This window comes from Hemicordylus capensis, chromosome 1, assembly GCF_027244095.1.
Source record: "Hemicordylus capensis ecotype Gifberg chromosome 1, rHemCap1.1.pri, whole genome shotgun sequence".
Taxonomy (NCBI): Eukaryota; Metazoa; Chordata; class Lepidosauria; order Squamata; family Cordylidae; genus Hemicordylus; species Hemicordylus capensis.
Genome location: NC_069657.1, coordinates 300,147,566 through 300,160,532, shown reverse-complemented (window position 1 = coordinate 300,160,532; position 12,967 = coordinate 300,147,566). Strand labels below are relative to the sequence as shown.

At 42.5% G+C, this 12,967-nt stretch overlaps 1 protein-coding gene across 1 annotated transcript in view; it reads left to right on the top strand.

Moving 5' to 3' along the window:
- LOC128337917 (protein eyes shut homolog) overlaps positions 1–12,967 on the top strand; it is a 264,499-nt gene that overhangs the window by 159,793 nt on the left and 91,739 nt on the right. The window contains exons 7-8 of the mRNA XM_053279638.1: positions 2,420–2,533; positions 2,970–3,083. Coding sequence (XP_053135613.1) covers positions 2,420–2,533; positions 2,970–3,083 — 228 coding nt within the window. The remainder of the gene's footprint in view (positions 1–2,419; positions 2,534–2,969; positions 3,084–12,967) is intronic.

The following is a 12,967-nucleotide window of genomic DNA, read 5'->3' as shown; positions in this document are numbered from 1 at the left end:
AAAATGGGGCTGCTCAGTCCCATTCACAAGACTCTTCAGTCTGCACTGCGTTCTATCCTGGCTAGGAGTGCCTTTCTCTGCCTTGCGAGACACAGAAAGGTGCTCGCAGCCAAGCTGAAATGCAGTGCTGACTGGAGGCCATTGTGAATGGGGCTGAGGAGCCCCATTTTTGATACTGGCCATGCCCCCTGCATCTGACACTGATGCAGGGTGTGTGACCTCTACCCGGACAAGGGCCCAACTTGAAGAGGGTTCAACCTGGAAGAGGGCTCTTCATTCAGTGCAGCATTCTAATCTAGCTAGGAGCACCTTTCCCTGTTGTGCAAGGCAGAGAAAAGTGCTCCTAGCCAGGCTGGAATGCAGTGCTGACTGAAGAGCCACTTGAGCCGGACTGGTTGGCTCCTTTTCAATACTGACCACACCCCCTGTATCAACATCAGATGGGGTGTGTGGCTAGGGACTGCAGGGTGGCCCCAGGAAAATGGCAACTTGTGTTCCTTGAACATGTCTGTGCAATAGTGGCTCTATCCCTGTCTTATACCTGAATATACTTGACGGCACACTTTACCTTTACATTTACATTACCTAGCTGTAGAGTGCTTGTCAGTTTTTGCCTAGACTATATAAGAAGGCTGATGGATAAAAGCATTTGTTTGCCAGCATACCATGATGATGATATTGTATGGTAGCAGATATTAACCATAATATGCCAAGCTTCCACTCTGAGCTTTGGCCTGCACAACTTCTGAAACTGAATGCAGCCCACCCACCAACGATATATGGCAGCCCATGGCAGATGATGATAAACCTCCTGCTTACTTGGCAAAGAGGCACCTTTTAAAGTGGTGATTCTCTTTTATTGAGCAGGGGGAGAGTAACTGGCCCTGTTCAGAGTACTTCCAGTGACAGTTGCTGGTCTCTATCTTATGTGTCTTTTAGATTGTGAGCCCTTTGGGGACAAGGATCCATCTTATTTATTTATTATTTCTCTGTGTAAACCACCTTGAGCCATTTTTGAAAGAGCGGTATAGAAATCAAATAAATAATAATAATAATAATAAAACAAAAACAGACTAAAAACAGGGATCGCCATGTAACTAGGAGGTCATTATATGTGGCTAACAGACTTTACTCAGATGTTTGCATCCCAAATTGTGCAGTCCTCTTATAGAGAACTTCTGCTTGTTAAGGCTTCCACAAATGATCATGGCGTGTGATCATGGTGAATGAACCAGTTCAACAAACAACAAACCGCTTCATATTTGAACCAGTGCACAAACTGGTTTGTGCACATCCCTAGGCTAGACTAGGCTGAGAGATAGTGAGCGATCCAAGATCACCCAGTGATCATCATCACTGGGTAGGAATTTCAACTGTTTTTCTCTGGTCCCAGGGCTACACTCAGATTACTGCACCATGCTATTTTTATTAATTTTATTATTATTTAACATATTTATATACTGCCCACTACCGAAATCTCTAGGTGGTTTAAAGCAATAAAACCAACCAAGAAATTTTAACAATTAAAACATAAAAAATCAGATTAAAATTCCCATTAAAACTACCAGACATCTAAAAAACTTGGCTGAAGAGATGCATCTTTAATTGTTTCCAAAAAACTAATAGAGATGGAGAAACTCTAATCTCAGCAGGAAGTACATTCCACAGCCCTGGGGCAACTACAGAGAAGGCTCTCCTTTCAGTCATCACCAGACGAGCTGGCAGCACCCTCAGATGAACCTCTCCCGAAGATCTTAATAGATGGCAGGGTTCATAAAAAATAAGACATTCTCTTAAATACTCTTACATGTTGGTCCTCAGCTCACAACAAACTGGTGTCTTGTCACACCTACTGAACAAGTGGGAAGCAGTTGCATGAAAAATGTAATGATATTAAAACTGATATTAATCAACGGAGGAAGGACTGGAGTTCTCTTCAGCCTTTCCTGCCCATGGAATTCCAGAGACTTTTAGCAAGTATAACACATTCTCCTCTTTGAAATTTCATTATTATTTTGGTGAGAGTTCATTTAGTGCCTTATCAAAAACAGAAGGAAGATTTCCGTTCATGTCATGGCAAATGCAGTCTATTATATTTCAGTGTCATTTCTTTTCTTTTCTCTTTTTATTGATATAAATTGATAAGGAAATTGCCTGCCATAAGTCTTGACAATCAATTCTGTGTCAGTGAAGACGACTTTCATTTTTGTATTTTCTTAGAAAAACAGTAAAATAACTCAAATAATAAAGTACCTATTGAATGCTTTCGAGCGACAGGTTCAATGTATAAGAACATTACTGACAGAAGGTCTTCAGAAGTGAGCTACTTTACATGAAAATGCAAAAGAAAACTGTAGTCATAATCAGATGTCTGGATGCTGCAAATATGGTCATTCTTCCTTCTTCCACCATTTTATAGGTGCAGTTTGTGAAGTCAACATTAATGAATGTCACTCAAACCCCTGCCTCCATAATGCAACCTGTACTGACCTTACTGGCGGATATGACTGTGTCTGTCTACCTGGTTTCACTGGTAAGTGGCAGCAATAATGGTTCCTGTTTTCTATGAAAGTAGTCTCCAAGACATTCATTAAGCCATTATTGACTGAATTCCTCCTGTCTCCTTGTTTCTCTTTATCTGCCCTAACCTAACATTTCATTTGCATTCCAACAAACTGGATCACTAGTCCCCCTGTGAACTTTAACATAATGAGATGAACTAAGTCACACCTAGAACAGAGTCTGGATATTTCTAAGTCAAGAAAGGATAATTCAGAAAAAGTTGTTGTTTGTGGTTAGATGAAATAAATAGGCTCTGACAGTAATACATGTAAGGTCCTTACCTGCTTGATTTAGACTGGCCTCTCAGCATCAAATGGATTTAGAATTTTGAAGTTCAAATTGAACAATTATCAATTGGCACCTGCTTGTGTTACTAAATTGCTGCATCTTCAATTATCTTTTAAAAGGTATGCACTGTGAAACTGATATAGATGAGTGTGCTTCATTTCCCTGCAAGTATGGAGGCACCTGCATTGACCAACCTGGTAATTACTACTGCCAATGTGTGGCTCCATTTAAAGGTAATGAACATCGAGGGAGAAGGGAAAGTAAACATAATTAACTTTAGAAAGCATTTCTGTCACTTGTCTGAACTCATTTCACTCTTCCAAGCAGCATTATTAGGCCTTTTATTTTCTCAAAGCAAGTTTCAAAAGTGACCAGCCAATTATCTCTTAGGCTGTGACTAATGTGGAATCAACTTTATTTATTCATCTCCTGAAAGAGTTTAGTTTATTAGAAGAGATGCTAACAAATATAAGAAACATAAAAGGGCAATTGAATACCATAGTGGCCTCCTGGGGAAAAATAAAATCACGGGTAGTTTTTTTCAGTCTGGTTCAGTTAGTTGTGAATTTTAGACCCATCCATTGTGAGAAGGATGCTTGAATCGCATATTTCAGCACATGTTTGTAGCTAATTTTAAGACACATATGTGTTTTAAAGTTTCTTTTATTTTGATCTTTTAAATTATTCAGGCCACACATCACTTATTCCAGAGTAATACCAATGTCTTCAGTGTTATTGCTCTGAAGTAGTGCTTATCATATTATGAAATGGGCTCCCTAGGGAGGAGAAGAGTGTTTGCTGGTTATGTATGTATATTCAAGAATCTCTGTGGCAACTCTCACTTAGTGCAATGCACTGATTCATACGCTGGGAGTCAGTGTGTAGGGATGTGCACGAACTGTGATTCATGCACTTTTTGAGCTGGGGGGCCAGGAACTGAAAGAAAAAGGAGAGCAGGCCCTTAACTACTCTCTGCTGCCACATGCAGCTTCCTGTTGGGGCAGTGAATGTCCCTAGAAGTTGTTCAAACCAAAAAGGTGCTTAAACCCCCAAAGTGCTCAAATCGTGGTTTGAATCATGGTTCATGCACATCCCTATCAGTGTGGAAGGAGCTCTTTAACTATGCAGGCTTTTAATTCCCTCTTCTAGGGACTGTACGTGACTCTTTATCCCACCAGAGCTTTGATTTTCTTGTCTCCATGACAGCTGGCAGCACATCCAGCAGAAGGGCTTGATCTTGTCTTAGTTGCATTGAATGCATCTGTGTATGGTAGATACAGAGCCGGGTCTCACAATCAGTGAGACCCGGTTTTGAGAAGCTCAGCAGGGAGAGTGGGCTAAGCCCACTCTCCCCACAGACGATCAGGGCGGGAGCCCTGGGAGGCCGGATCTGCCACCCACACAATTGCCGACTCCGTGACAGAGCCGGTGGGGAACGGGGAGTTTGGGGGCCGTGCGGCCCCCGGAAGCACCAGTATGCCCTGCGCGAGTGCACAGGGCATACTGAGGAGTTCCCCGAGCCGGGAGGCTGCTTTTCAGCCTCCCGCCGGGGGTCTTCTCATGAGTAACCACAGCTACTCATGATTAAAAAACGGATTTGTGAAGCATTCCGCAAACCTGGTTTATGGGGTGGGCTACTTGAGCGGGTTACCCACTCAAGAACCACCGCACTCACAGCCAAGCCTGGTGGTTCTCACGATTGTAGAAAATCGGGCTAGCGGAGGCTAGCTCTATTTTCTACAATCGTGTGAATAGCCCCACAATATACTGTTGTTAGTGGTGAAAGAGTGGGGCACAACTGCCCTACAACTGATCATTTTCCACTGATTGTACTCACCTCCCACTCCCACAAGATATTGTGGCTCACAAGCAGTTAGGCTGAGAGGTGATCTGTTGACTTGATGTGCACTGAAGTTTTGTCACAGCCCTTGGAGACACTGGAACACCCTTACTGGGCTGGAGGGCTGTGTGGTTGGTTGGAAGAATCAACTGGGCCTGAACAGCATATTATAGTCCTCTTTGCTAGGGACTCCATTTAGGAGTACAGTTTTTAAGAGGCACAATAAGAACAGCTCAATTGATTGATGCCAGGCTGGGATCATCCACACAGGGATAGGGAGGAATTAGAAATGCCACATTTCTCTCTCTGGGAGAGTATAAGGAAACATATGCAAATAGGATGTTTGGACACTTTATGTTTGTGACACTTGTGCCAGCGTGGTGTAGTGGTTAGAGTGCTGGACGAGGACCGGGAAGACCTGAGTTCAAATCCCCATTCAGCCATGAAACTAGCTGGGTGACTCTGGGCCAGTCACTTCTCTCTCAGCCTAACCTACATCACAGGGTTGTTGTGAAAGAGAAACTCAAGTATGTAGTACACCGCTCTGGGCTCCTTGGAGGAAGAGCGGGATATAAATGTAATAATAATAATAATAATAATAATATTGGCCAATATGACACGTACATGAAAAGCAGCTCTGGCAGTGTTGCGGAAGTAGGCAGCTGTGGAATGGCTTAAAACAGCTTCAGGGAAGTTGTGCAGTGCTACTTCCACTGAAAACAATTGAAGCAGCACAACACAAGTGCCCATGCACTGTTTTAAGCCGTGCACAACTGCCCACCTCCATATTAGTACTATGGATGTCTTTTACATGTGCAGCAGCCTCGGTGGGTTGGAATGCTGATATTACACTGTGTGTCATGTCAGCCATTCCTTTTGGCAGAACTTGAATAAAGTTGAATAAAGGCCAGCTTTACCTAATTTGTTCTAGGGCATGAGAACAAGACAGAATCCAGCAGCTGCTCTTTATCTGCTCAAGAAAATATAAAGATATCAATATTTTTCTGATCAGTGGCATCTGCAAAAGAATATTTGGAGAGCAGCGACATGAGACTGTTGGCCCCCAAACTCTTTGTTACATGTATTAAGAACACCTCACCCCAAATCTTGAGTATGCCTCCTGAAAGCACAACCTAAAGAAATCAGCCATGTGGGATTTTCTAGTTAATATTGAACAGAAAATTAATAATAATTATCACAATTACTCACTCTTCAGGAGTGGATGAAATGTGATCAACTTCATTTTAATACCTGTTTAGCATTATTAAAATACCACTTGAATCATATATTCTTACACAGATAATTGCTTCTATTGATTCCGAGCATTGTGTATTTCCTTTTGTAAGTTCAGTTCAAATTGCTATTGTTCTGCCAGCATTCTCGAGCATTGTACTGACCTCATCAAAAGCAATTGTAAGGCCTCCAAATGGCTCTAGGCAATGAATAGATCCATACCATCACACCCATTTAGAGGGTTGCTTTTAAAAATAGCAATACTGCATGTCCAAGTAGGCTTTCAGCTTTTTTAAAATCTCATATTGCATCCCTCATGTCTAGGCAAACTTTCCAAAGCAACCTTTGATATGTCAGGGAGGTCAACTGCTCAGAGGAAAAAGACTAGAAAGTCCCATTGAATGGAGATTGCATCACTGAATGGTAATCCTGAACCTTTGCATGGTGATAAGAGGAAAGAGACAGTGGTTAACCATCTTAGGCTTCAGCTTTGGCTCTGAATACATGCCCTCCAATTTAACTGAGCTGAGATCATCTTAATTTGGAGAAGTATGATTCAACAGCAACAGTAAAACTGCATTTTATTGCAAATAGTTCATAACTATGATGATTCAAAGGTGACAGTCCCTATTACAGTAAGTGTTCAAAAATATAGGTTGGCTCATCAGTATCATGACAAGGTATGTTCCAAATCCATAATCCATCTTGAGAATTAAGAAAAAAAATGAACATAGGTGCTCCTAAAGCAGTGGGTGTTTTATGCTGGTATATCATCAATGGGTAATAAACATAGAAGCTCTTTTCATGATCAGTGAGAAGAGCTTCTTCCAGGTCTTCCCTAGAGATGATCAAAATGCAGCCCTGGGTAACTGGATCGGTTGCTCTCACAACTGCCGGCTCCATCACGAAGTCGGCTGGGGCTGCGGGGATTGGGGGTCACGTGGCCCCCAGAAGTTCCAGGATGCCCCACGTGAGTGAGCAGAGCATCCTGGAGAGATCCCTGAGCCCCAGAGGCTGCAAGCAACCTCCCAGTCGGGGGTCTACTCATGTGTCGCCGATGTCACGGCGACACACGAGCAACCAAATGGGGTTAATGGAGCGCTCACTCTGTTAACCTCATTTAAGGGGAGGGGGATTAGGTGGGCTAGCCGGCTTGGGAGTACTGGGCTCGCCTGCGAGCCTGGTGGTTCCCACGATCCCTGGAAATTGGGCTAAGCTCCCTTAGCCCACTTTCCAGGGATCTTGGGAATAGCCTCATTAACTAGAAAATCAATGTCATTATCTAGAATATTAATCAGTATCTAGAAAATTAAGGAATATCAAATGATTACATGTTTTTTTTAGAGATATTGATTGACAGCCAGAGCAACAGACAACTGGCAGAGCAAGCAAAGTTGTGCTAGCACAAAAAGTTAACTTAGTTGCATTAAAAACAAGTTGTTCTAGTTCTAGATAGTCCACAAGTTAGCCCACTTGCACCTCAAACATTCACATGTCTGCCATCTTGGATTGGGGTAGATGGCATTGTCAAAAACTATGCCATTGAGGTGTCCCTATGTGTCCCTAGAACTGCAGCAAATTTTGTTCAAATTGGTTAAGCTGTTCACAAGTTAGCCCATTTAGCTTCAAATTTGGTTCAAATTGGTTAGGTGGTTCCCTAAACCTAGAAGGGGTGGGAGGAGAGTAATTTAGTAAATTTTGGGCGGTATAGATTTTTTTTTTAATTTAAAATAAATAAATAAATAAATAAGCCATAGCTACTGGTGGGGGTGGCAGAGGCAGCTCCCCCCCCCACTGGTCCTCCCAGAGTAACCGAGGCTGGTGGTGGCTCAATGTGGGCCTCTGCGCATGTGCAGTAGCCATTTGCATTGTCACACAAATGTCCTCTGCACATGTGCAGAGGTCACTAAAATGGTACCCACGCATGTGCATAGGCCCTAACCAAGCCAAAGAAGGCCCAAATGGCCCTGACTACTCTGGGGGAGGCTGGCAGGGATGGAGATGCCCCTCCACCCCACTCAGTTCCAACTGAGCTGGCTCAGCGCTCTACTGGCAAAGGGGAATCTGGTGAGGATGTTTTAGGGATGTGCTCTCGTTCAAATATGAACTGCTTAGGGATATGCACCAAACTGGCCGGTTCAGTTCAAATCCAGGCTGGATTGGGACCCACCCGGTCTAGCCTGGGACAGTTTTGGCACCGGTCAAACTGGACCCAGTCTGGTTCAACTGCCAAACTGGTTCGAACTGGCTTGGAGCTCTAATGGTAAAGGGAAATCCAGAGGGCAAATCAGTTCAGCTGTTGAGTGGGTCCAGTTCAACATGTGCCAAAACCAAGCCAGGCTTGGTCAGTTCAAATTTGGCCTGGATTCGAACCGAACCGTCCTTGCCAGATTTGTGCACATCCCTAAGTGGTTCGTATTTAAACCAGTGCACAAACTGCACTTGGTGCATATCTCCAAAATTAATGAGGCATGCTCATGGTAGGATAACATAAGTCTGGAGTACAAGCTCCAGATAGTGCAATTATCTATTGCAACAGTTTTGTGCTGGCACAACATCATTCCACAAGTGGTTCATTGCTCTAGATGTCAGTCATTATGCAGAACTTAAAATCCACCTACTCCAAAAGAATTTCACAGTTTGTAAATTTTAGAATCCTCATTGTCCTGCGTTGTCTGGGCATGACAATACTTTCCTTCCCTGAAGAGCAATCTTATGCATACAGTTAAGTTCATCTTTTGTATGGAGAGGACCTTGAAAATAATGGGGTTTTAAAACTCCTTTAATATCGAGAACAACAAGAAGAAAAGAATTTTCACCATATTCTTTCCCACCTAGTGACTACTTAATTGAACAGTTGAAGATTTCCAGGTACTTCATTTGAGGGCAATTAGTCTGCCCTTGATGTAATCCATTCACCTTTGTGTCTACTCTTTTTTTCCTTCTTCACATTCTTTGCTTTTTTTCTTCAAGTTTATTCCCCCTGTGATGAGGATATCTCAAATAGGTACTTTTATAGATCTTCTGCAATGTTATTTTTTGTCCACAATACTTTTGATACTGCCTGCCATTTTTTTACACAATGGATTGTTTGGTCTTCTATATATAAAACACACTGCTCATGCTCTTTTCCAATGCTCAGAATTAACTTCCCCCCCTTCAATTTAGCAGTATTTTCTAGTTAAATAGTAGGGCTGTGAGAAGCTCTGCAGGCTAAATCTGATTCAGATCAAATCATTCTAACTTGACCTAAATTGAACAGCAGGATAATTTAGAATGAACAGGATCCAATTTGGCCCACTTTGAATTGAGCCCGGGTCAGCCTCTAAATCCTGCAATGAAATCTCCCCCCACCATTTTAAACCCATATCCACTGCCTTCTCTGTAATTACTAGGCAGGCAGGAGAGAGGACATTCATTTTTAAAACTCAATTTTCCTCACAGAACATTCAGTATGAACCAGAGCCATCATGTAGAAATGTCTACTGTGTAGATCCAACTCATGTGGCCCACGTGCCATGAAAAAGGCATGCACAAAGCATTATTCCTGTCCAGCTTTCAGGAATCTTTTATTCCAAAGATACTGGCAGTTTTTCAAAAAAAATGATGAATTGGAAAAATTTCTGGAACATTTTTTGATGCCGTAAATAGACTGTGAACTGATTTGGCAAGTGTATGTATAAGTCTATATTTAAAAAACTAAAATAAGTTCCCCATGCTATTCTATAATAGCCAGAAGTATTGAAACTGAGATATTTGATTAGAAAAAAATATCAATAATGCACATTAATTGTGACTGAAATGTAATATTCAGGTTCAGAACATTATGTGGAAATAATTTTTATTGAAATACTTTGCAAACATTTAAAGACAATGCAGAACAGCACATGCTTCCCGTATTTGTTTCAATTTTATGACTAAAAATGAAGGCACTGAAAACTGTTGACACGTTTATTTCAGCACACCCAAAGAGCTGTACATGATAAGTCACTTTTGGCCATTCAATAGAATGTCTGTCTGTCTGTCTGACTGACTCTCTCTCTCATCTTCTGTGACACTCGCTGACATTCTCACTAATGGTGTGGAGGCACAGTTTGTAATCCAGAAGCAAGTTGAGTATATGAAGGGCAGGATTTTAACCCAACACCCCTCCATGGATGCACTCCTTGAAACCCAGAGCTAGCTCCCTGGAGCGGCCATCAGGGACCTACTCTGTGGTCATAAGAAGCACTGCTGTGGTGAGGGTGGGGGAAGAGGGCATTGGTGAAAGTTACTTACTCTGCATGCGCGCGCGCACACACACACACACACACAGAGTGTGACCATACATTACTAAAAGCAGAGAAAGGTCTTTGCATGCAGTGCCTCCGCACCATTAGTAAAGATGTCAGCCACTGCCACCATGTTCCACAGCATAATGTGGGCAATGCTGAGCCAACCATGCTGCTGCAGGCTGGTAAGGAAGTGCCAGCGATCTTGCACAAGAGTGCAAGAGTACAAATACTGAAAGTAACATGCCCACACTTTGGCAGCACCACTAAAAGTAAAGTGTACTGTCGAGTCGGTGTTGACTCCTGGCAACCACAGAGCCCTGTGGTTTTTCTTTGGTAGAATACAGGAGTGGTTTACCATTGCCATCTCCTTCGCAGTCTGAGATTATGCCTTTCAGCATCTTCCTGCTGCCCGATATAGGAAACATACCAGTGGGGATTCAAACTGGCAATGCTTGCTAGGCAAGTCATTTCCCCGCTGTGCTATTAGGTGGCTGGGAGCACCACTACATTGGAAATCATGTAAGCAGTGCCATACTTTAAGTAATTGCATTCTTGTGCAAGACCACTGGTGCTGCCGTAGGAGTCTGCATGAGCACAATCATTATGCTTTGGTATATGTCAGCCATGCTTTGTAGGAGCACTTGCATTACTTGTTGGTCCAGTTCAGACTGAGACTAATCCGATTCAGAACTGCTTGAGCTACATTCTCTCTTGCTAAAGGATGGTTCTACCAATGAGTTTCTTGGCAGGGGCAACTTCTTGCATTTCATCCTTTTCACTCGTTGTGCCTGTGACTGATTCTGTATCACCAAAAGATTTGGAGTAAGAGAAACAAGCGTAGCAATCTGTTCGTCTCTTCCCCTTTTTTGTCTTGACTGAGTGGAAAGCCTTTCAGCTCCATTTGCAGGAAATTCGCTGTTGGTGACATGTTTATAATCCTTATGGTAATCCTGGACAATTGCCAGGTGCCATAATATCCCACCCAATATGTGCAGGTGGTGGGGAGGAAACCTCATATTCTGTTCTCTGCCTCTCTCTTCATCTCTCTCTCACACACTCAATCACTTTGAGACAATAACATGACAAAAAGGCTAACTGCAATGTTGAAACTGTCCAATTTGCCCAATATTGTATTGGAATCCATTGTATCATGAAATTAATTAGGATTTTTAGAATTTGACATTTTTTTCATGAAAACATATAGCATGGAAAGTTATCCACCCCACATCAGTGGGCACAGGGGAGGAAACAGAATAATACTATATATAGCCAGGACAACTTTCTCTTCATGCAGGAAGAGAGATAGGTTCTAATGTTCTAGCCAACCAATAGAAGAAAAGATGTACCAAAAAACAATAAATCAATGTGGCAAAACCAAAGTGAAAACCACAGTCAAGTTTAAGAAATGGGAAAGGAATATACAGTAAGTATGAAACGAAGAGTATGTGGCTAATATCTCAGCAGAATGCTGTATATTTGGGGCACAACTGAATTGGGAAGTGTAAATTTGTTATATGTAAGACAGATCACACCTGGAACAATTTTTTAAATCCTGTTATCTGCTCTGATTGCTGAAAGCAGACAAAGATGCATAGGTTGATCATCACTGGCTACAGACTAGTTCATCGTTATTTAACATTCAGCAACTGCACAATGGTTGAGTGATTTCAGGTGCTGTTCATCTAATTATTTCTATGGAGAAGGGCAAAGAATACTGTCCTTTGATCCAAACAGCTTCATGACTCAGTCAAAAATTCAGCTGTGCTTCATTTAAAAGGCAATGTGTTCTTATTTGTTGCAGTCCTAATGACATATGTTCCCAAATGTATAGCAATTAAGATTAAAGCAAAAATGGTAATTGACCATTAAACATTTTGTGGGGGCAGGGGGAGAAGGTAAGACAACAAGAACAACTCAGCAAAATAAAAATAAAATATCTGGGAATTAACTAGAATAATAATAAGAGTTTTCAATAGAAGACAGTTATGGGTAGTGGTAATTAGAAAGCAGATTATAAATAAAAGGTTTTTAAGTGCTCATGAAGGCAAGAGAGGAGAGTACAGATAATGGACCAAATGAACAATTAGTTTTCAGTGATCACAGGCTAGACATTTTGTGATAAGGCTCAGTGCAGCTATTAGAAAACCAATAGCTCTCAGATCTGGGACTCTGCTGAAATATGAAAACCAATGGGGGATTACCAGAGAGGCAGAGGTGGCATCTGCCTATGGTGCCAACATTTGAGGAGTGGCTTGCCACTCCTCAAAATTTTCCACCCCTCTCTGGGGATGGCAGCGGCGGCTGCAGTGAAGGCAGGGGCAAAGAGAAAGCCCGCCGACGTTTCTTTTTTTAAAACCGCCACTGCATGGCGCTGGCAGTAGCTCTTTGCCCAGGGTGTGGCAGTGGCTGCAGCAAGTGTGGGGATGTGGGTATGACTTTTTTTTTAAAAAATGCCACTGCACGGTGGCAGCAGTAGCTGTGGGGAGGGTGGGGGTGAGGAGGGGAGAGCTCCCCTTAACAAACTCTTTACCTTTTACCCAGGGAGGGAGGGTCGGTTGGGGTGTGGCGCTGGTGGCGGAGGTTACAGGGAGCAGTGTAAGGAGCAGAGAGTTCCCCTTTCACTGGTATGGAAGACTGCGAGCTCCTTCTAGCTGCCAAATGTATTTCAATTTGCTTAATTATCATTTTTGTAATACTTGGACTATCATAAAACACTTTGGCCAAGGTGGGATGGAAGAGAGCAACTCAGGAGTGATTGGCATAGACTCAG